General features: G+C 41.5%; 3 protein-coding genes across 5 annotated transcripts in view; 2 read left to right on the plus strand and 1 right to left on the minus strand.

Moving 5' to 3' along the window:
* The first annotated feature begins 1,127 nt into the window (after positions 1 to 1,127).
* On the plus strand, positions 1,128 to 16,114 carry arhgef38 (Rho guanine nucleotide exchange factor 38). The gene is made up of 14 exons (XM_089006732.1): positions 1,128 to 1,360; positions 6,352 to 6,536; positions 7,108 to 7,225; positions 7,352 to 7,499; positions 7,861 to 7,878; positions 7,963 to 8,162; positions 8,231 to 8,361; positions 8,639 to 8,743; positions 8,829 to 8,933; positions 9,766 to 10,134; positions 10,209 to 10,346; positions 11,765 to 11,966; positions 12,516 to 12,805; positions 15,010 to 16,114. Exons 1-14 carry the CDS (start codon positions 1,162 to 1,164, stop codon positions 15,190 to 15,192), a joined length of 2,391 nt encoding a protein of 796 aa, XP_088862858.1. The 5' UTR covers positions 1,128 to 1,161; the 3' UTR covers positions 15,193 to 16,114.
* On the minus strand, positions 15,991 to 19,304 carry ints12 (integrator complex subunit 12). The gene is made up of 7 exons (XM_089006731.1): positions 19,158 to 19,304; positions 18,797 to 18,960; positions 18,501 to 18,650; positions 18,112 to 18,290; positions 17,798 to 17,957; positions 17,576 to 17,722; positions 15,991 to 16,783 (listed from the first exon to the last, which is right to left on the minus strand). Exons 2-7 carry the CDS (start codon positions 18,950 to 18,952, stop codon positions 16,211 to 16,213), a joined length of 1,365 nt encoding a protein of 454 aa, XP_088862857.1. The 5' UTR covers positions 18,953 to 18,960; positions 19,158 to 19,304; the 3' UTR covers positions 15,991 to 16,210.
* Positions 19,305 to 19,853: 549 nt separating this feature from the next.
* Positions 19,854 to 23,438, plus strand: part of gstcd (glutathione S-transferase, C-terminal domain containing) — a 32,251-nt gene continuing 28,666 nt past the window's right edge. For all 3 annotated transcript variants that reach the window (XM_089006782.1, XM_089006783.1, XM_089006784.1), the window contains exons 1-2: positions 19,854 to 20,390; positions 21,550 to 21,984. In XM_089006782.1, the coding sequence (XP_088862908.1) occupies positions 19,980 to 20,390; positions 21,550 to 21,984 (846 nt within the window). In that variant the 5' untranslated portion in view covers positions 19,854 to 19,979. The remainder of the gene's footprint in view (positions 20,391 to 21,549; positions 21,985 to 23,438) is intronic.

Below are 23,438 nucleotides of genomic sequence, written 5' to 3' on the forward strand. Positions count from 1 at the left end.
CAGTGTGTGAGGGTATTATCGCCGAGAAAGCACTGCAACTTCACTCGGATATCATCAAGAGGCAATTATATCAACGAACATCACAAAGGTAAATAAAATGACTTTATTATATAGTACAGTTTATTTCTTTAATTACAATACAATCAAACATTTATTATACATATAATAAGGGGTATTCTGTGTAGTTTTAAGGCTTATTTAGTAGAAAATTATGTTTTATGGGGACCTGGAAACGGATTATTCTCATTTTTCATGGTTTCTTATGGGAAATAAATGTTTGGCAGACGAACTTTTCGCCTTACACACACTGGGAACCAATTAGGTTCGTAAACTGAGGAATCATTGTATATTCATATTGGTTTTATATTTCATAATATTCTTAATTATTCTGGATATTTAAAATCAATATTTTGGGTAATAAATGTAAAAGTACGACTAATACTGTAACACTGAATACTGTACTATTAATCCTGCAAATGAATACTAATAATACCCATAGGTACAATGTTATGACCACAAATGCAGTTCCAATTCTTTTCGTATTTTTTATTTTTTTCTACTCAGTAACGACGTTGTTCAGAATATATACACAAATTGAAACATTATACACCAAGTGTAACTAACATGCATGAGCATTAAATTGCCAACATTTTTATCACACATTGTGGGATTGGAATGATCAAATTAGAAAAAGAATTATCAATATAATGAATTAATTGACTGTACTTTTGTTTGTCAGTTCATGTAGATTTTTATGTATTTTTTCTTGTATGTATTTTTTTATTCGTGTATCTATTTGTATTTATTTATTTACGTGTGTATTTGTTTATTTATTTGTTTTATTTATTTGTGTATTATTTATTTATATGTGTACCGAATTTATTTATTTATTTATTTATTTATTTACAAGCAGGGTCACTCGGGAGCATGCATTGACATTCTCGTGTTTCTAGCTTGCCAAAGTTTTCCCAAGCAAAGTCACTTCCCACAACAGATGAGAGGCGGGTTCACACCAGCTTCTCATGTCAGGTGGACAAGAGGCGGGGTGGAGCCTTGTTAGCTTCGCGGAGCAGGTAACCAGCACACAGGGGAAAGAACGCACCTGTTCCCGCTCCCAAGGCTGCCTTCTTTTTACCGTACGAGCTACAGTGGAAGCTCACCATGGATCCCAAGGAGGCCGGCGGCGCAGAGAAGAACAAGGTGATCAAACGCAGGAACCGACCGGTGTTCCTGCGTTATCTAGAGAGGAGGAAGACGGACAGCATCGTGGCCGATGACACCTGCAAAGGTGACATCAACCTGGGGACGCTGGTGAGGCGCAGTCAGTCTGACAAGACGGAGTACAGCGCTAAACTTAAAGGTAAAGTGGATAATGACATCCCCAGAGCGGCACGCACAACTATGGCAACAATCCACACATGGCTGATCCGACGTGAAAACACATTGGCTTGCAAAAACTTTGGGGATGACAACTTGTTTGAGACAAGAGGGCTCAAACATAGCCGTGGATACTGCGCACCTGTTATGTTCACAACGAATAGGAGATACTCTCCCGGGGACGGATCCACATATGCAAACTGTGTAGATAAGCGTGGCACATGCCAGCTGGTAAACAAACGTTGCACTTTGAGTTTTGATGCTTTATGGCAAATGATTTTCAGAGGTGGAAGGAAGTGAGTTATTCATCTTTAAACAAGGCCTGAGTTACGGTGGCCAAAAGGATGCGTGTCAGGTCACGAACCCTTCTACTATTTCATGTCAAGTTGTTATTTGGGTGAAGCAAGTCATAATTCATCCAAGGTTGCAATAGATGAGCTTGTTTGCTCTCATAAAATGCATACATTAGCCTTAGGAACACTTTTACTGGATTTCCCGGTGTATAAGGCGCACCCAAAAGCCTTCATTTTCTTCAAAAGATAACCAAGTGTCTTATACGCCGGTGCACCTTATATGTGAAGTAATATTGAGCCACAACAGGTGTCGCAATGACTGTCAGCAGACACCGACTGACTCCAGTTCCCCCTGTAGAAGTCGTGCGTAACCCCAGCATCTACTGTCGCGACTTATAATGTGGTGTGCCTTATATTTGAAAAACGTTTATATATTTATATATTATATTTGGATTTGTTTTCCATCCATTGAAGGTGCGCCTTATAGTCCAGTGTGCCTTATTTATGGAAACAGTTTGAGAATACACCATTCATTTGGGGTGCGCCTTATACTCCGGTGCACCTTATACACTGGAAAATACAGTACAGACGCTCCCTTACTTATGAATATTCGAGTTATGAACAACGGTACATACGAACATTTTTGTAGTAACATATGCAGTATTCTCTCTAGTTATTCATGTACAATCATTATAGAGCATATATTTTATTAAATGTTTATTTTTCTGTATAAACCAATACAGCTTACTTCAACAAGCCTTGAAACATATTTATATAAACATTAAACATATGTACTTATAAAAGCCTTAAACATACATTCCGTACAAAATATAGCACTGAAGCAAATTACAAACAAATTCATCTTACGCACGCGATACATTCTGAACGGTCGTTCGTTAGGTGAATTTGTTCGTAAGTTGCTTCAGTGCTACAGTATATTTTGTATGGAATGTACGAACGACCGTTTGGAACGTATCTTGTCCGTAAATTTGGGAGCGTCTGTACATTCTTTTGAAATTTTCCCAAACCAGCCACCATATCATCCCCCCACCCCCACACACACATACACCCCTTTCAATTGCTGCTGTGGACTGCAAATTTCCCCACTGTGGGACTATTAAAGGTTTTCTGATTCTGATTGAATTTGATTTTCTTCTCCATTTGTCACATGATCAAGTTAACGTATGACCAGATATCTGTGACCTTCACAATGAAGTTAGAGTAGCTTATCAATCTGTGTGGGTTTTATCGTAAGTGATGAAGTTCGACGTTAATGTAACGTTTTGGTGCCATTTTCCTCCTCTTCACGATTTTGTCCAAATCATAAAATATGAATAACCTGAGCGACATCGATGACTCATTAACTGGTCACAGGAAACTGCCTGGGTTGCCATATTGGACATTACACGCACACTCACACACACATAGTTCAAAACAAAACAAACAACTCATGAAGACATTTTTAAATGTACACGCCACATGACAAGTCAAATTCAAGTCCTTAGTCCTAAAATCAATATCTTATGAGCCAACCCTGATGATTTGAGTTGAGCTGCAGAATAAGCTCATTATGCTGACGCAGTGTTGTTTTTTTTTTTACACACATGTTCCCAGACAACCCGTCTACGGCAGTCAAAGGTCGGGAATGTGGCACTTCAGGCCAAATGAGTGACATCACCGCTGTAGTTGAAAACTATGTTGGCTTTCCTGCAACACTTGTCCTCTGTGTTGACCCTTTTACCTCAAATTAGCTTACTCCCCACATTCGCTAAATCGTTTGATAAATTCAGCTTTCACATATATTCGGTACATGCACGTTCAACTTTTTATAGAGCGGCGGTTTACGTGTCACTTGAACAGTTTTGGTGATTTCAATTCGCCCCCCCTCCCTGACAAAAAAAACTGCACAATAGCACAATTCTTGTTGTTTTCAGTAAAAGCTGCCACCCGCCCCTGTTTTGTCTGTGGCCCGCACACGCATGCCGACAAAGCGTGTTACATATTTACAGGGGAGATTATCATTGCAAATATTGACAGAACGATGACTTCACCAGAAAGAGGAAAACACGTGAGCTCGCTTGCTCGCAATTTGAAAAGTTGTCACCTGCTCGACGGACAGGTTGGTCAACCTGTGCAACGTGACCTCAGTGTGTGTGTAACTATGCGCTGGGTACAATACACACACCACAAAATACTACAAATGCATTCTTACTAAAACCTGATCGACACGAATGTGTCAATTAGGTGACAGTGGAGTATTTCTCCTCCCTCGCGATCAAAGTCGGCAAAAGCAAGATTGTTGGATGTAATCTAAAAAAAATAAAAACAATTATCTGGAGCAATTATCTTGGGAGGGAGTGTTTAAAAAGTAATTTTGGTTTGAAAATAGCTCTGTCCAACAACAGTAAACGTTAAATCTGTTATGATACAAACCACTCGCCTAACTTTTGGGATATTCGACTCTCAAATCGTAGACGATGACGCTTTCTGTATACTCTATTCTCATTTTATGAAACATTGTAGATGTTAGGCAGTCTTTTTTTTTTGCAAACGGGGGTTGCACACATCAGGGGATCTTATGATTTTAGTACACATAATTTGTAAGAATAAAAAAACGTAATAATAATAATAAGGAGAAGAAAGCCTTTAATAGTTGCCACAATGGGGAAATTATTACAATTACTATTCTTTTAAAATTATTATTTCTTAATGTGGACTGCAGTCAAATATGTGTGTGCTTGCAATACAAAAGCAGGCTAATGTGGATAACCTGGGGATTTCCCATCATCCTCTGCGCAGGTAGCCGCAACTATGTCACCAGCAAGAAAAATGGCGGAACTTTTTTTTCCCTTATATCGAGCATGAAAATACACAATTTTGCATGGATTGTAATTCCGTGTACCGGATATCGGAATTACCGTTGTAGGGAATCGATCTTTGTCATCATTTCGTGGTAAAAAAAGAAATACATAAAATTTGTTTCCGGATTAAGTACAGTAAAGTCTCATTATATCGATAGTCCCGGTTATATCGATACTATTTTTATGCACGCACGGAGAAAATTACATGGAAACATGGTCGGATATATTGATAGTCCCGGTTATATCGATATTTTTTCGGACTCCCTTGAATATCGATATAACGAGACTTTACTGTAATTTCCATTTGACAGAATTCCTTATGAGAGAAGCTGCATCTCATACTGTGTATGAGATGCAGCCACGGTGTATATGTGTGTACGTGTGTGTGTGTGCGTGAGTGTGTGTGAGTGTGTGTGAGTGTGTGTTTCTTGCAAAACTGAATTTATTAATGATCACCAAGCAGATGGAATGCCTGACCACGCCGCCGCATTACATGACCAGTGCAATTCATTCCGTAACCTGACGCAAGGAACCCGCCCCCTCCCCCTTTAACTCCACCCTGCAGCTTTACCATTACCCTCAATTCCACCTTGAGCAGGAAGCCGTGTGTGTGCCATCGATTTAACATCAATGCAGATGCTCCATTGCCTGAAATGAAGCACAAAAATGCCACAGACTGATTAGGCGGAGCGAGTTGTAAAAAGAAAAATAAGTGCAGTGAGCCTGACTGCCGTGTTAAACGAGGCTTCGTGGCCCTCCAGTCATGATAATAGTTCACCTTGATATAGTGCAGGCATCTAGAAATGCCCTTTCTTGATAAATCTGCACCACCAAATTCACATTATTAATAATAATAATAATACTCATCCAAAAAATCCTTTAAATTTAGATATGTAAGCCTCCATTCTGAAAATAAGGCCAAGCAACACGAAAAAATGACTGGATGGTTGCACTTAACTTGCTAACTGTTTACTGTCGCTTGCTCTCACTAATTCTATTATTCTGCAGCCGAGGAGGTGCTAGAAGAATCTGTAATCACCAGCGCCACCTGTCATGAGGCAGGAGAACTGTGTGCTTCACCTATGCACAGTTTTGATAAAAATAAAATAAAATAAACACTGTAGTACAGTGATTATTATGTACAGTGTCTGTACATTATATACACCAGCTAAACTGTAGAAATTTAGTTCATATACTAAAAGTGTTTGAACACTTTAATCGCGATATGCAGAGGGAGAGCAATCCTGTCTCACTGCAGAGCAAGCAGCCCAGTTAGCACAGTCGTTGCGCAATCCATGGTGAGGCTCAGCCGGCTGCTGCCTCACCACTCGTCTCTACTTAGTATTTGAACGGTAAATGTGAAAATTCCGCAATTTTGAAATAAAATCCAAAAATGGTGCAGTTAAATGGAAAATAACTTTAAAGTACAAATCACTAAATAAATATAACAGTTTAATTTATTTTTCATTTGATATTTCCATGATGACAGGTGAGGCACTGCCTCACCTGCCTCCCCTCTGCATGTCACTGGATACCAAATAGATAACAAATAGGTAGCTAGCAAGCATGAGCAAAATTGATAACAACGGCAGTTTAAGACAAGAAAAAAAAACATTACAAATGAAATGACAGCAAGAGTATCTCAAATATAATAATATAAAAGTTTTCCAAATATGGGCATTTGCGGGGGTCTTTAATGAGCCAAATATGAGCCAAGCATCCTAGATTCTCACTTGGGACCTCTTTTCCATACGGAAAAAAACGTGCCAACCACAATACTACCAAAGCTGCCGTCTCTCAAAAAAACTTTTGTTCTGCAGAAAAAATGACACCGCACGACTTGTCGAGTCCTGCTTCACCAGCACTCGATCCAGAAGAGGTCCGTTCGAGAAAAATGAACCGCAGATCAAAAGTCATCCAAGAGCTGATGCAGACTGAAAAAGACTACCTCACTGACCTGACGTTGTGCAACCGAGAGGTGGTGCAGCCTTTAAGAAACATACAGGTGTGTTTTGGGGAGGATTTTAGTTAACTGTGCCCATAAAATATGGAAAGCCTTCAAATCATTTCATCCTAATCTGAAACGACTACAAAACACATTGCTTGTTTCAGCCATTCCTGTAAATTGGGGTTTGTAATTAGGTATATTGACAATTCTTCTTCTTTTCCTTTCGGCTTTTCCCCTCAGGGGTCGCCACAGCGAATCAATGTCCTCCATATATCCCGGTTTTGTGCATCCTCTTCTCTCACAGAGATACATTGACAATTAATTCAGGGAATTTAATTATGATTGGTCTCTAATAATAAATGCTATGACTGACATAACATAATGAAAGATAATACATACTGTATACCTCAAATGGAGTTTGAAAATTCCAACTACTGTACCGAAACTAACTACGTGTCGGTGTTTGATACCAACGTTACTTGTGGGTGCTCGAAATCAGGTTTTCAAAATAAAAAAAAGAGAATGGCCGAAAACAACAAAAAAAGGTTTTAATTCTTGACAGAACTCGCTCTTGGAGCTCATAAACTATGCAGGGGTACCTAATATCCCATCCACTGTGTTACGTCAGCTAATCGACGTGGATCGTCTGTTCACCAACATGGAGACAGTGAGTGAGGTATCCGCTGCGCTCCTAAACAGACTCCAGGAAGCCACGTCCGACTCGGATCCTGAGACGATCATTATAGGTAATCGATACCCACCTACCCCAATTTCTCGATGCCTAAATCCTGAGCATTTCGAGTTGATACCATTTCGGGGAAAAAAATGTAAAATAAAAATAAAACATCAACGTGTTTTCTTTTAATGTGAAGGGGAGGTGTTCATCCAAGCAAAAGCAGCTTTAGAGGACGTTTACAAGATTTACTGTTACCATCACGACGACGCCAACATGGTGCTGGAATCCTACGAAAAAGAGGATGAAATTAAGCAACATTTCACCACGTGTGTATTAGCAATGAAGTAAGTGTTACTTCCTCACAATATGAATCTCACATTGCAACTTCCTGATAATGTTCAACATCGGCGCTTCAATAAACGAGGAGGCTGGAGGACTTTGGTGGTGTTTGTGTTATGAAACTATTTTGACATTTTCGTTTCACCCAATTCAAAACAGCCTCCAGGAGTGTTAAAAAAGACAATTGACATTTTTTGTTAAATGGGTATTCACTTGTTTTACATTGACAAAGTACTCATAGAGCACTTAACACTGACTCCTAATTCATTTATAACATTTTTCACTCTTGATAATTAATTGAGTTATGAAATGAGCTATACAAATATCATCTAATATTCGAATTTTGTTCCTCATTTTAAATTACAGGAAACTCTACGAACAAGAGTGAGTATCCCCAAAAATGTGTATGGTGAACTTTTTTGGCCCCCTTTAATGAATTTCATTTATCTTGATTGCTCTGCATCACAGAGGGAAACCGCACCTGCTTGACATGGGTTCGCTCCTCATCAAGCCGGTCCAAAGGATCATGAAGTACCCATTGCTGCTTGGCGAGCTGTGGCAGGCCACGCCCGAAGACCATCCCGATTCGCGGCCGCTGCAAGAGGCCTTCACCGCTACAAAGATCATCAACGTCAACATCAATGAGTTCAAGAGACGCAAGGACATAGGTGAGTTGGATGACGCCGACTGGATGCGTTACAACATGCTGCAAAGTGATCTGCGTTTGGATTTTCAGTGATGAAGTACAAGAACTCGGAGGATGAAGGAACTCTGCGGAAACTTCACAAGTTCAACATCCACTCCATTCGGAAGAAAAGCGACAGGTTTGCTGGTTACCTCAAGATCCTTACTGGAGTTGAACCACAGGTAAGAAAAGCAAATACAGTAAAGTTTCGTTATATTGATATTCAAGGGAGTCCGAAAAAATATTGATATAACCGGGACTATCGATATATCCGACCCTGTTTGCATGTAATTTTCTCCGTGCGTGCATAGAAATAGTATCGATATAACCGGGACTATTGATATATCCGATATCGATATAACGAGACTTTACTGTATCACCATTCAAAAAAATTGTTGCCTACTATTTTCCATTATTAGCGCCATCTGAATTTTTTTTTGCTTTTACTTTTGCCTGCAGGTGAGGGATGAAGTGTTTGACAGAGAGGAGAAGCTTTTCAGGAGCCTGGAGAAAGCTGTCAGGCAGCTGGTTAAGAATGTTCAAAGTTACTTGCAGTACACTCAGGTCGGTGAAAAGTTGTGAAAGTACAAAATATATGCCTTGATTTTTTTTTATTTCCTCATCCTTTTATGGTTGTTTCTAATTTCAGGAGATGGTATCCATCGCCATTAACAACGTCCATGAAATGGAGAGCATAATCAAGGAGTCAAACGGCTCATCGCATGCGAACAGTGATGATCCCTATGAGCACTATGTGAGTCAGACAGTGCAAAAAAAATTGTGAGATACAATATGAGATGTTTTTTTACAGCATTTTGGCAAAATGTCTCAGATTTTTTTTTTTTTTTTTTGAAAAGTCTAACCAGGCTAGATGATTTCTGAAAATGTGAGTGGAGACAGACCCCAATCCAATGTGGCTTGTCAAAGATTATGTCCCTTATGATATATGAAAATATTTAATTTGATTCACTGAAGTACATAAAAAAGGGAAAGACAACCTTTTCCATAGAGTTGTTAATGTCATAAATGATGTCTTTTTTGTCAGCTAGACAACATGCTAACGTTTTCTTAACAGCTCAGCAGTTTTATAGTGTCCTCTGTGACTCCAAAAGGAGGATGATTCAAGCCACTGGCACTCATCCTACGACTTTTTCTGAAATACAAAAGAAAAATTAAAGCCACCTTTTCCCAAAGACTTAATATTAATAGTTTTATGTCAGCTAAAGATAGCCATCATGCTAATGTGTTCTTATCTCAGAGTGGTAGCAGCTGAGCAGTTTTGAAGTTTGTCTTCTGTGACTCCAAAAGTAACATTAAAGCTATTCAAACTCAACCTCCAACTTCCGCAGACCACCCCCCAAAAAAATAAAATCAATAAAAACTGAAACCCACCCTTTTGCAAAGGCTCATTGATTTAATAGGTGAAATCCGTTACGTCAGGTAAAGCTAGCCAACATGCTAACCTTCTCTAAGATCAGAGTGATAGCAGCTAAGCAGTTCTGAAGTTTGCCTTTCTCAGATCAGACTCCAAAAGGAGAAACATTAAAGCCATCGGCACGCAAACCTCCAATGTGGTCTTCTCACAGAAAGGCAACATGGAGCGTCTGGTCCTCGCCCCTCTCACGTCTCTTCAGGGCATGTTCGCTGCGCCTCAAAAGCTCATCCAGAAACGTTACGACAAACTGCTGGATTACTGCAGCCGGCTAGAGCGCTCGTCGTTCTCCCCCTCATCTTCGTCCACCTCTTCCTCCACCCCATGCCTGGCTTCGGTAGACCCTCCCGGTCCTGCCAGGAGAGACTACGAAGCTCTCAATGCATTGCTAGTGGAGGAGTTGCAGCGGTTCAACGCGGCTTCTTATGCCATCCTCACCAACTGTGCGGTGTACATCGTGGCCTTGCTCCGAAGCCTGATGGAGGAAATATTGTTGGGGGCTCCCTCAGTGCAACAATTACCGGTGAGCAGAAAAGCAATATCTTCCCAAAACGTATTTCCGACATGACCATGCTATTTTGCAACACGTTTTCACAGGCTCCGTTGTCTAATATTGCTGAGGTACAGAACAGCATCATGGATGAGCTGAACAATCTGGCATTTGTCAAGGAGAACGCACAGAAACTAATGGAACGCAAAGTCAGCTTCGAGAGGCAACGGGACAAGAAAATAGTGGTAAGATAAGCGGTCGCAGGAATCATTTGCATGTCGATTGTCCCTTCCTGAGGTTGGATTCTGTCAATTTCCATGTCACTTTTCTTGCACCTTCTCAGAAGCATCAATGAACTTAATATTCTTTTTTTTAACACAGTGAGGCCAATTTAGAGTCTCCAATTAACCCCAACATTGTGCTTGGAGATAATTTAGTGTCATCAAAATGGAATCCAATTTAAAGGACAACCGACGTCACTTTTTTGTTTCCTAACTGACATCAGAAAAACGTTTTATAGCATCAAAAATACCCAAAACACGCAGTATGATATTTTTATTCAAATGCAAAACACCAATAAAAATGACTTAAAGTGTCCAAAATCTGCAAAAAAATTGAGCTGCGAATTGGGCATTTTCAGAAAGTCCCGCCCCCAGTTCGTGACGTCACACCAAGACGTCTTGCATTGCTGGATAATCAAAACAATGGCTTCAGATTCGGAGAATATGCTTTCTTGTTACACATCCAGTTATGAATATGATTCAAATAGTTCGGAAGAGGAAAGCATACATGTTTGCAATCGATTAAATAATTTATTCCGTGCCATTTTGAGGCAACATTGGGGGGAAATGTATCACCAAAAAAGAGGCAGAAAATGGCAACCAAGCTCCGTGTGAGGAATTAATCAGCTCGTTTCCACAGGCTGATAAATTCCTTACATGGAGCTTGGTTGCCCTCTTCTGGCTCTTTTTGGTGCAACATGACGTTTTCAGACCAAACAAGCACAGCAGAATGCATTGACGTGATGGAAGGACTGCTACAATGTGTCCTTTTTTCGTTCAGGGGCGTTCCTTCAGTGACGTAGGGTGAGGACTTCCGGAATATTCAGCGCAAGTCTTAATACGTAAAATATAGCTATATGCGGTGGAATCTTTGTAAAATACGCTCAGTAGAAGTCATTTGAAGCCATTTTACAAATTATGGACACAACTTGTCCAGAGACGTCGGTTGTCCTTTAAACTTATTGTATATGTTTTGGGGACAAAAATACCAACCCCCAAATAAGCCACGAGCTGACCTACATTGACGCTGGACTCTTATTTTTAATCGAGAAGGCAACAGCGTCTAACAATTGCCGGCGGTCAAGGGGCTTCTTCAGTTCAGTGTCAAGGTCGACTGTCAGGATGTCAAGTTCAAAGTCCCTCGTTTTCCTCAAAGGGTTTCACAGTTTGGTGGAAAATTCCAAGCGATAAAGACAAACACAAAGGACACCTCCAGGTGGTGATTAACTGGGGCAATTCCATGCTCCATCAGGTCTCGGCCATTTACACTTTAAAAGCTTTCTGCTGTAATGTTTCAAAGAAGAACTCCATCCACCGAAGCTCCGCGGGGTTTATCTGCTCACGTTCTACATACAGAACGAACAACGCTTGTTACCTTCCAGACGCCAGAGGTGGAGCATCAGACTGAAGAGCAACGTGCCCGACTGCTGGCTGAATTTCCTACGAGTCGTCTTTACCAGCTCAAGAGGAAGTGCAATGGCTGCCAGAAGGAGGACCTCAGCCTGCTGGAGGGTGAACTGGTGGCCTTGCTGGAGGACACAGACCCGATGGGTAGCAGCAGCCGCTGGCTGGTTCATACCGGAGGCGAGTTGGTGCTCATGTATGCGCATCAAGTCATAAGGAAGGCGAGACAACCAAAAAGCCACTCAAAAACAGGGCCAGTCTAAATCCTAGGATGCATTTGCCATCTCTGCTGATCATTGAGCAGACACTCATCTGCAAACTGACCTGAATTTTGCTAAAAAAAAACAACTTTCTTACTCATGCGAGCAAGGCCCATGTGCTCTTGCGACATTTGCCACTCGCTTTATTCATTCTCTGGGGATGTGTTCCCTTGTAACGCTCCACAACAAACCAGTTTGCCTTTGCAGCGATGTTGGTAGACTCTACCAACATCGCAAACTGGGTGTTTTTTGAGTGAGAAGTACAAAAAAAGGGACAATGACAGCCTTGTGTTTCACCCTGGGCTGACAAGAAATCACACACGTTGGAGCTGAATTTGCTTGTCTCGTACTATCTTATTGACGTCAATTTTGCTACCTGGAGCTAGCAAAATTCTGAGTGTAGCTTATCAGTGCGTTGTTCAAAACTCATGTAGCGGTAGTAACAATCTTCCAACATCTTTACATTTAGGTGAGCAGGGTTACGTGTACTCCACGTTCTTGAAGCAGTACAACCCCCTGAGGGATTCACAGAGGGGAAGCCAGTTGGCTAAACAGCAGCGACAACAACAGCAAGAGCCGCCCGCCATGGCCGACGAAGACTTTGACAACCTGAGCCTTTTCGTATCGGGCAGTGGGAGCAGCAGCCTGAGGAGTTTCAGTCTCAACACCACAGACAGCGGCTCCAACCTTTCGGGCCTTCAGGGCGAACTGGACACGCCGGACGACCGGGAGGCTGCGCTTGACAGCGACGTTCAGCAGGTACGCGTCATTATACAACTTGGATAACACCGTTTAAAGGACAACCGACGTCTCCGGACAAGTTGTGTCCATAATTTGTAAAATGGCTTCAAATGACTTCTACATTTTACATTTTAAGACTCGCGCTGAATATTCCGGAAGTCTTGTTTTTGAGTTGGTGACGAGTCCGTACGTGACATCACTGACGGAACGCCCCTGATCGAAAAAACACATTTTAGCAGTTCTTCCATCACGTCAATGCTTGTTTGGTCTGAAAACGTCATGTTGCACCAAAAAGAAGAGGGCGACCAAGCTCCATATATGAAATTTATCAGCCTGTGGAAATGGGCTGATTAATTCCTCACAGGAGCTCGGTCGCCATTTTCTGCCTCTTTTTTGGTGATCCATTTCCCCCCAATGTTGCCTCAAAATGGCACGGAATAAATTATTTAATCGATTGCAAACATGTATGCTTTCCTCTTCAGAACTATTTGAATCATATTCATAACTGGATGTGTAACAAGAAAGCACATTCTCCGAATCTGAAGCCATTGTTTTGATTCTCCAGCAATGCAAGACGTCTTGGCGTGACGTCACGAACTGGGGGCGGGACTTTCTGAAAATGCCCAATTCGCAGATCAATTTTTTTCAGATTTTGGACACTGAGTCATTTTTATTGGTGTTTTGCATTTAAATAAAAATATCATACTGCGTGTTTTGGGTATTTTAGATGCTATAAAACGTTTTTCTGATGTCAGTTAGGAAACAAAAAAAAGTGACGTCGGTTGTCCTTTAAGGTCTAGCGGGAGATAATTGGGGAAGAACGAACAGCAGACTTGCTGGTGCAAAAATCGAGTAAACGGTGCCACCTACTGGTTAAATTCCCACATTGAGGGTGACTTTGGGCGGGAATAATCAGGCAAATTGAGACAATACAATTGGGATGCATCTGGGCATATTGCGACATGATCTGCGCCACATATGCTATACTCCTGTTACAATAGCTAAAGAAACACATTTAGTTAAACAGCAATTGAAAACTGTTCGTTTTCCTTCAGAGGTTTTAACATTCGTCATCTGCCATCTTGCTTTACAAATATCTAGCCATAATCACCTTGGATTTGTTTCGGTGCGTTCTCAAGTCGTCGTAGAGGATACGTCGGCTTTTTCGTGATCGACCGGAAAGTCCCGAAAGGGCTAATCGAATACTCATTTACCCATTCTGCATTGCATTATTTACATCGAACATGGCGGATGGTTGTAATATGAAGCGTTATAGCATGAGTAAAACTCTAAAAGACATTAAAAAGAGGCAGCAAACACACATACTTTTCTTTTCAAGAAACAATCGAATAAGTCTACGGAGGGTAGTGACAATTGGTTGCAGTAAAGTCCTGTTAATGATTCGAATTTAGTGGCTAATGGGAATGATGTCAGAGCTGTTGGAGCACATTGGAAATCTTCAAGCAAAGAAATTTGTTGAAGTCGACACTAGCTAAGAAATATTGTGCTAAGTCTGTTATCGTCGTCTTTTCTGTAATACCCTAGAACACAGGTGTCAAAGTCAAGGCCCGCGGGCCAAATCCGGCCCGCCACATCATTTTTTTCGGCCCGCAAAACAAATCTAAATTCTATGATGATTGCTAAAATCTGAGCCAAAATGTAATATTTTTGGATGTCAACCACAATAAAAGTCATTATTCTTGACTTCAGATTTGAAAATGAGTTATTCATTAATTTGCTGTGTGCTCTATATGTAATATTTGAAGGGATTTAAACATTCTAATGGGTTCCCCAAATTCATAACGGCCCTCGAGAGGAAACCATAACTACAATGTGGCCCGCGGCAAAAAATGACTTTGACACCCCTGCCCTAGAATATCAAAATAGCACAGGATTGATTGTGTCCTAAAGAAAATTGAAAATTTTATGAATAAATTATTTGACTTGAATTAAAATTGTTGATATATTAGAAACATTGATTTTCCTCATAATGGTTTTTCATTTGCAATTTAGAAATATCATGCTCGAATGAATGTATTTTTATTTCCATCACTTTTGTATACTTCAGCAATCTAGTTAAATCGGGCCCCATCCATTTTAGAATTTGGCCCCCTTTTCAGACACACGTTTAATTTCCCAGATGCATCCCAGATGCTGGTTACGTAACATTGTAGTGGATATAAACACCAATGCAATCAAATACTTATTGTTTCTTTTCACAGTACTACGCTGTATATGCATTTCAAGCCCGTTGTGACCAGGAGTTGACGTTGCAGGAGTACCAACACGTCCACATTTTGCAATTCAACGACCTTGGCGGTAATAAGGAATGGTGGCTCGCGGAGGTTGATGGCCAGCGGGGATACGTTCCGGCTAACTACCTTGGCAGGATGTCCTATGCATAAAAAAATATAAAAAATAAGAATAATATCCAGATTTCAAACTAACCTGCGATGTTTCAAACAATTGTTTCACCAACCGGTTCAATTGAATGTTAAGCACTTGTGCTTTGTAGAACCAAACTGTGGATGTTTTTTTTTAATTTTGAGTCGGTAATGAAGAACGTGATTTTTTTAAAAAAAAGTTATATAATTCAAGCTGCTGTGCTGAGCACTTTTACTGTTTGTATGACAGTATTGCGTTTCAAAGTCTTATTTGTGAAGTCAAATTTTATATGAATGTGTTTTTGGATGAAGTAAAGCTTGTATGTGAAATAATTTATTAGAGAAATGTAATATTGGAAGAAATATTCTGCTTGTATTTTATTAAACAGCCGCTATGAAAATGATCGTTCATTTTTGTTGAAGTACTTTAGTTTGGATCCACCATTTTAGATTGTTACATTGTGGATATTTAATTTTGTTTGCAGATTTGAAAAAAACTCACACATTTTCACCTCAGGCAGGATGAGGCACAGCAGAGTAGCAACATTTAGACAAAGTAAGATTCAAGTATGAGAATATAAGGTCATGACATAGACAAAAGATCTCAGACAACACCGGAATGACATCTACAGAGGTTGGTGGGGGGAATTTTACCCTCCGTCAGTAGTTTTTTTCACTTCTGCTGCAGTCTATCGGTGAAATGGCGAGATTACAGTACGTAGATATGAACTGTTATATAAAAGCGGTGCGACAATGTTCAAAGAATGTGATGCAGAAATTCATCATTGGTAGAAGAAATGATGGCTTTCTGTCTTGGTCTTGTTTTTTTTTTTTTTTGTCCTTCCTCCTGCTGCCCCGAAATGACGCAACTTTGAGTGTTTCATCGATGAACGGAGAGTGTGTCAAATGGGAAAAGTGGTAAGGTAATAAACTGGCTATTGAAGGTAGTCTTTCCCAATCTTTCACAATGGAAAAACAAAACACCCAAAGTGAAAAGAACTACTATGTGGAAACCACGATGGCACTTAACTGGCTTTGCTCATTTCTTAATTTTTTTCTGAGCTGCTTTTTTCTTTACCAGCTGCAAGCGCTTCATGGCGTTGAGCTGGGATTCTTGGGAAGTTGGTGCTTTTTCCCCGGTTGGAACTTTAGACCCATTTCCATTGTTTCCATTACTTCCTCCGTTATTATTTCCACCCGTGCCACTACCTCCTGGACTGACCTGGGAGCTCCCTGGTGAGCTCGCTCCCGATGACAAGGCGGAACCCTTCCCCTGGCTCTCGCTACTTGAAGATCGGTTAAGTGGCTGCTTGCCTAGGGTCAAGGGAGGGGGTTTCAGAGAGACCTGACCGGATCCATTTCCATTGCCGCTTCCGGGGACCTTGGCGGCTCCGAGTCCGGACTTGGTTCCGGCTAAACCGGAAAGACCAACCGGTTTCTGGCCGGGTGGAGTCGTCAATGCCTTGTTGCTTCCGCTCGTTCCAGAGGAACCCATTTTGGAGGTGACGGGAAGCGCTGGGCTTGTTTTAGCGCCAAACGCGGCCCAGCCTGTTAAACCGCTGCCTGATGAGGATGAGTTGTTACTAGTGGGAGTGGCTGATGTTGCGGATGTCTGCAAAAAAATAAAATAATAATAATATATCGGTTGTCAGTCATCTATACAGACGCTCCCCACCTTACGAACAAAATACGTTCGAGCGGGCGTTCGTAAGGTGAATTTGTTCCTAAGTTGCTTCAGTGGTAGATTTTTTTATGCAAGTCAAACACTGAATGGGAAAGTATAAAACAGACACTCGAACTGTCGAAAATAAATTCACACCTACTGTAGTACGCTGACATACTGTATATACTTGGGTCTTCAGTAAATCATCACTTTTTGTAATGCATCGCGTCCTCCTGGAGCGTCAACTTGGAAGTGCTTTTCCTCCCCGCCCACATACTCTACACAGCCAATCGTAAGCGAGCTCGGCGGATTGGGGCCTGAACTCGTTGGCAACACTTAGCGCTGATTCGTCGGCCTCGGTGTCCGTCGCGTAAACATCCTTGAAACCTCTCATGGGTCTGTGTGCACGTGAAGCACAGTACGCAGCCAATCGCAAGCGAGCTCAGCCGGAAAAAAACATGTAATACAAAATCTAACTTACAGCATTTCTGTCTAAACTGTTTTCGACATACATGCAAAAATGTTCGTATGTACTGTTATTTGTAAGTCGAATGTTCATAAGTTGAGGAGTGTCTGTATTGCATATATCCAACTATATATAGTGTCTAAGACCAGTCGGCCACCCGAGATGGGTTGGCGATTGTGCAAAGGCACCAGAATCGATCACAAGACAACTGTACAACAGTCAACTATGTGACTACCAAAGGCAGTCGCTATAAACAAACGGCTTATAGGACATACCTTCACTTCAGTCCGTTTGAAGGCCTGAAATGTGCTGGCGGTGTCCGGTTTGCTTTTGAGTTCTGTCTTTTTCACCAGAGTGTCTTTAATAACAACCGGTGTTGACGAGGCAGAGGCCGGGGAGGGCTTCTGCGGAGGCTTTTGGGCCTATTGGAAACAAAAAATACGTGTGTCACAATTATGGCGACAATGAACCAACGGCACTCTTTGATAATTTCTTACCATACGCTTCATTTGTCTGGTGCAGCGAGCACAATACCACACCAGCCTGGGGTCGTTGACTTCTTTGTCTGTCACTTGAGGCTTGTGGCAGTCCTGATGATACAAGTTATGGCACTCCTGGCACTCCACCAGCTGGTTTCCCATGGACACTGTCATTTGTCTTTAGTGAAGTCAAAAAACACCAATAATAATGTATGTGATTTTTTGTGTGACATCCAAAGCTAATAAACAGCTGCCAAGTAGAATTTAAATGCTGATATGTTAATTAGAATTACACTCTCAATTGCGTGACTGTAAACTGAATGAGTCCCTACCTACAAACCACGCACGCCAAGCCCATCTCCATGGCAAAGTCGTCCGCGTTGGTTTCATCGTAGTCGTTGATGTTTGGTAGGAGGTCTTTGCTGGTCTGCACGGTAACGGGCGACGAGCGATCCTGTTTCTCTAAGCGAGGCTTTTTCGGCATGTCCACATCACCAAAGTCAACCCTAACCTGTTGTTTCACGTGGAGATATTATCGTTGACGGCGATTTGTGACAGCCCCGCATCAAATAATTGTAGCCGGCGGTGTGGTTATTGTTCGCATATTTACTCTCAAACTCAAATCTGTATAAATTCAATAGCAAGGAAATCTTTGCAAGTGCCTGTCCTCATATATGGCCTCGCTGAAGAACTGTAAATTCTCCCAATGACACGTTCATACCTTGTCAGAAGATCTCCGATCGTTGTCCTTCTTGCTCTTTTCAGAGCTGGACTTGCTGCTTATGCTGGAGGAGGAGGAGCTGGAAGAGGATTTGGAGTCCTGCTTGCTGAAGCTAAGTTTTGACACGGACCCCTTGGACACCTCCAGATCCTAAAGATACACAAGACAAAATACTTATCAGCCACTGACAGCCCGTCTTCAACTACAGTGGATTTTTGATTGATGAAATAATTCCAACAGTGGTGATGTAACCTTTCCAGATTTGTATATAAATTAAATTAGAAATACCAACATACTTTTTGGACCAAGCGATATGACGTGTCGCTGGCCCTCGAAAGGGACTCGTCGAGTAGCGCTTTGAGCTTCTCTGCTGAATCTTTGCTCTTGGAGTGCAGGTAACTCAGACCTTTCAGGAAGATGGGGTCGAGCTCCAGACTGACAGGACCAGCCATGGTTTATACTGAGGACAAATTATCAATTCCAGCAGTTATCAACATGACTGAGATCATGTCTTACATGTACACGTATTACAATACGGATCCACTTTTATCTTGTGGGTGGGATGGAACAGTTCACAAACTAGGACCGGGGTCTGTATAACGTTCGGAGCAAAGCCACTTAGGCTAAAATGTTCAATTGTATATTCAGCCTTGTTACCTGGTGATCTCTCCAAAATAGAAACGAACTGTCTACTGTCTCCACTGGTTTGGCAGGAAAACGACAGCGAAGATGCTTATTCCACCGAAATTTGGCTGGTGCCACAAGCAAACATGACCGACTATATACAAGAAAAGGGCACAACTAACGATGAGTCGAACAAAAGTGTAATTCTCTGCATCATGTTATCCGACAAATGTTGAGTAAATATATAGTTTTAGTAAAAAAATATATGAATGGAATGAATAAAAAGACTGTCTCTGGGGTGTAGTAATTTTATTTAATAATGATGCTGAGATTAATTTTGTTATTATCATAATAATGGCGTTTCCGGCGCTGTGGTACAAGTGCGGTCAGTGAGAAAAAGAAGAAGAAGAAGAAGAAGAAGAAGAAGAAGAAGAAGAAGAAGAAGAAGAAGAAGAAGAAGAAGAAGAAGAAGAAGAAGAAGAAGAAGAAGAAGAAGAAGAAGAAGAAGAAGAAGAAGAAGAAGAAGCAGAAGCAGAAGAAGAAGAAGAAGAAGAAGAAGAAGAAGAAGAAGAAGAAGAAGAAGAAGAAGAAGAAGAAGAAGAAGAAGAAGAAGAAGAAGAAGAAGAAGAAGAAGAAGAAGAAGAAGAAGAAGAAGAAGAAGAAGAAGAAGAAGAAGAAGAAGAAGAAGAAGAAGAAGAAGAAGAAGAAGAAGAAGAAGAAGAAGAAGCTGTGGAAGTACCCGGATGTTTTTATTTACAACGTGGGTCCCTGTGAATTGGCTTATTGCACCAATGGGACGTGAATGAAAATCTCTGTCAAAAGTTGATATTTTTTGTCAACGACGACTGCTGCGTTATGAATGACCTTGAACAGCGGCATGTACCTCTTTTCCTAGAAGTTCGTTGCCAAGATGAGGCACCCCGTCTCCCTTTGCACTCATCCATCGTCTTATTTCTCCTGTCCTACTCTGAGTGCAAGTCTTTCAAAGTCCACCTTGTCTCCGGTGATATTGACAGCTCCCTGTCCCTTCGGGGCCATCTGCCAGAATTCTTGGCCGTACAAGACGTTCGGCCAGAGGATCTACCTGTTCTGGTGCGAGGCTGCCGGTTGCCTGCCGTACTGGATGAGACCGGAACGCTGTGCAGGGCTGGACTAGCTGTGGTCTTGAGGCACATCATCAACAAGACCATCGAGGCTGAACCCTCCAAGAACGATGTGCTGCAGCTTCTGGGCTTCAAGAAGACTTGTCTCAAAGCCTGTGCAGAGGTTCGTAGGTCAGCTGCAGTGGAATCAGTGCTTTTGACAACTGGCACATTCAGATCCACAAATTTGTCGACCTCGATTTATAGAGGGGGGGACTGGGTATTTGTTTGGCAATGTGGCTGCTGCATGCGCCTCATTCATGGATCTTCCTGCTAAAGGAAGTCGGTTTTGGTGCTTTGGTGATGAAGTGCTATGTCCATGCGTGAAAATACAATCCTTCCTTTTTACTACATACGTGATGTATGAATCCATCAGAGAACACAAACTTAATGTCTCGAAAAATCCATCTGTTTATATCCATTGCAAAGGGCCGCAGTTGCTCTGGTAATAACCGATCACGGACGGGTCATCTGTTTTCTGAGGTTGATCATGTGACATTCACAAACTGAGCCCTGTGGTTTTCAGTCGTCAATGAAAAATGCAGATCCCATAATATGAACTAGTCGATTTTGACTTGACCCTTTATGGTATGTTTACAAAAAAAATGTATATTTTTTAAATTGCTATTTTCCTCTTTTTGCATTTTTTTTCAGAGGGTGGAACAAATGATCTTAACATGCCGAGTATGTAAATTGCCAAACGAACGTTCGTTTTGCAATTTGCATACTCAGCACGGCAGCCAATAAATCAGAAACCTGTTTCGCTGTTTCGTGCTTCGGACTATACCGTGACTGTAAAGTGTACTTCAAAGTTTTGGGGTTGTGGGTTGTGTCAGGAAGGAAGAGGGTTGTGTCAGGAAGGGCATCCGACGTAAAAGCTTGGCCAAAACAAACATGCGGATCAAACCTCTAAAGATGACCCCTTGAAGGGAAAAGCCGAAAGGAAAAGAAGAGGAAGAAGTCATCTTATTGTGTTTCAAGTTGTGAAAAATGGGGCAGGCAACTTCATGGCCCTGCAGGCAACTTTCCAGAGTTGTCTGCCTTGGTGTCCGCTAACTTTTTGTCATGAGTTTCAGACACTGGTTATGAGTGTAATTATAACATAAGATCATATCTCAAGGTATTGTATTCATACAATTCTTTCAAACAAAATTGGGTATTATAAACACTCAAAGTGCATTTCCTCTTTAATCCATATCAAAATTTTGCCATCAGCAGAGTCCTTCCTGAGTAGAACCGTTGATCAATAACATCATATTTGTGTTTTCGATACATTCTCTCAGGTGAGCAAATGGACCAGATTGTGTGAAATTGGTATCCCGTCTGCCGTCGAAGAGTACCTTCAAAATCCGAACAGCCAGCAGCCTCACCCTCCACCGCCCGCCATCCTCACCCTGGAGCAAAGACTATCCGATCCCGTCAAAATTCACAACGATGACAAAATCCGCAGACAGAAGCTCAAACAGCTGAGACAAAACCAAAACAACGACTCGATTGAAGCAAACTTGGAATCCGACCACCCGGGTGATGGACTCGAGCTCAAGGCCGCTCTGGCTAAGCTCTCTGTTGCAGCACATACAACTGTGACCACCAGGGAGTGCTATGAAATCAGAAAAGTCAAGACCAACGACCTGCCTCTGCTGGACCACGTGTTCGCTGAGGGGCTGTACTTCACCCTGACTGATGTGGTCCTGTTGCCATGCATCCATCAGTACGTGGTGAGCTGCTAATCATTAAAGCTTTTCAATGCATAACGCAGAGCCTTGTTCAACGGAATGCTGCCGAACTAAGACGAGACACAACAAGCCTGCTTGATCGAGATATTAACCAAGAAGGTGTCGAATGAGGCTTGTTTTGGATTTCAATTCAACATTGTTATCCTGTGCGCGAATAAAAAGTCTCCCCTGTGACATTCTCAATTCAAAATATAAGTAAATTATAAGGGATTCCTCGTCAACACTAGTCAACCGCTGGTCCAGATCAACTAGCTATCTAGCTGTCAAGGAAGCTATAGTCAGTATAGTTATAGTAGATCGGAATTTCCCCATTGTGGGACAATGAAAGGCTTTCTGATTCTGATTAGCCATCTAGCTAGTTGTAGTCAGCTAGCTAGCTATACTATCTATTTGTCGTTCGGTCGGCGAAAAGTTCTCTTCACCCGTCATCTGCACTTCTCTGAAGGTGTCGGACATTTCGCTTCTCATCCAAGAGGCTTCGTCAGCGAACTAAAATTTTGCAGGTAGCTCTGGCCCTATATATATATATATATCCCTACTGTCCAGAGGTGGCAGTGCCAGACTCCTGCTATGATAGGTCCCTGCTCTAAGGTTGGGGGGAGCAGAGGACTATTCTCTGAGGCCCCTATTGCCCTGACTAATTATGGTCTATGACTGGCCTGATTGCCCCATTTGCTCTGGTATCACTACATCAGCATAACCAAGCCTATGTGGTAACGATCTCAGATGTGTGTTGTAAGCACGAGCCAAATTAAACATCACACCACCATGGCGATTTAGTGAAGGGTTTTGCTGTTTTATAAAAATAGCTTCTTTTACTTCCCTTTCAAACCATCTATTTTCTTTCGCGAAGATTTTAACCTCGTTGTCGTCAAATGAGTGGTTGCTAGCTTTTAGGTGCATGTCTACTGCAGATTGAGGTCCAGTAGTATTATCCCTGCGATGTTGATAGTCTTTCTTTAAGAATTTGTTGAGTCTCCCCAATGTATTGCTCTTTACAATCTTCATTTTTGACAATGTATTGAATAAACTACAGTACTTTGTTTTTCATTTGGCAGCCTGTCTTTTGGATGCACTAAACTTTGTCTGTGTTTATTGGTTTGAAATAAGTAGGAATTTTGTGTTGCCAAAGGACCCTTTTGTAGTTTTTCAGAAACCCTTGCAATGTAAGGTACTGCTACTCCTCTCCTTTTAGTATCTTCAGGATTTTTTGTTTCGTTCCCTATTCTTTTGACTTTTGTTATAAGACCACAGAGGGTAACCACAGTTTGCGAGTGCTCTCTTGATATGTTTTGACTCCTTTTCTTTACCTTTGACGCTTGTTGGTATTAGTTTAGCCCTCTGCTGGAGGGTTTGATAACTCCTATTTTGTGTTGTAGTGGGTGGTGTGATTCAAAAAGTACGAATTCTGTACGACTGAGAGCTTACACAGTGTC

This window comes from Hippocampus bargibanti, linkage group LG10, assembly GCF_051943395.1.
Source record: "Hippocampus bargibanti isolate YZ-2025 linkage group LG10, ASM5194339v1, whole genome shotgun sequence".
NCBI classification, from domain to species: domain Eukaryota; kingdom Metazoa; phylum Chordata; class Actinopteri; order Syngnathiformes; family Syngnathidae; genus Hippocampus; species Hippocampus bargibanti.

Excerpts from the sequence above, each read along its gene's own strand:
- arhgef38 (XM_089006732.1), top strand. The coding sequence starts at position 1,162 with ATGGATCCCAAGGAGGCCGGCGGCGCAGAGAAGAACAAGGTGATCAAA. Across the intron at positions 10,347-11,764 it reads AACGGGACAAGAAAATAGTG|ACGCCAGAGGTGGAGCATCA; the intron begins GTAAGATAAGCG and ends GTTACCTTCCAG. Across the intron at positions 12,806-15,009 it reads TTGACAGCGACGTTCAGCAG|TACTACGCTGTATATGCATT; the intron begins GTACGCGTCATT and ends TTCTTTTCACAG.
- ints12 (XM_089006731.1), bottom strand. The coding sequence starts at position 18,952 with ATGGCTGGTCCTGTCAGTCTGGAGCTCGACCCCATCTTCCTGAAAGGT. Across the intron at positions 18,291-18,500 it reads ATCGGAGATCTTCTGACAAG|GTTAGGGTTGACTTTGGTGA; the intron begins GTATGAACGTGT and ends GTGAAACAACAG. Across the intron at positions 17,723-17,797 it reads CCAGACAAATGAAGCGTATG|GCCCAAAAGCCTCCGCAGAA; the intron begins GTAAGAAATTAT and ends TGTTTCCAATAG.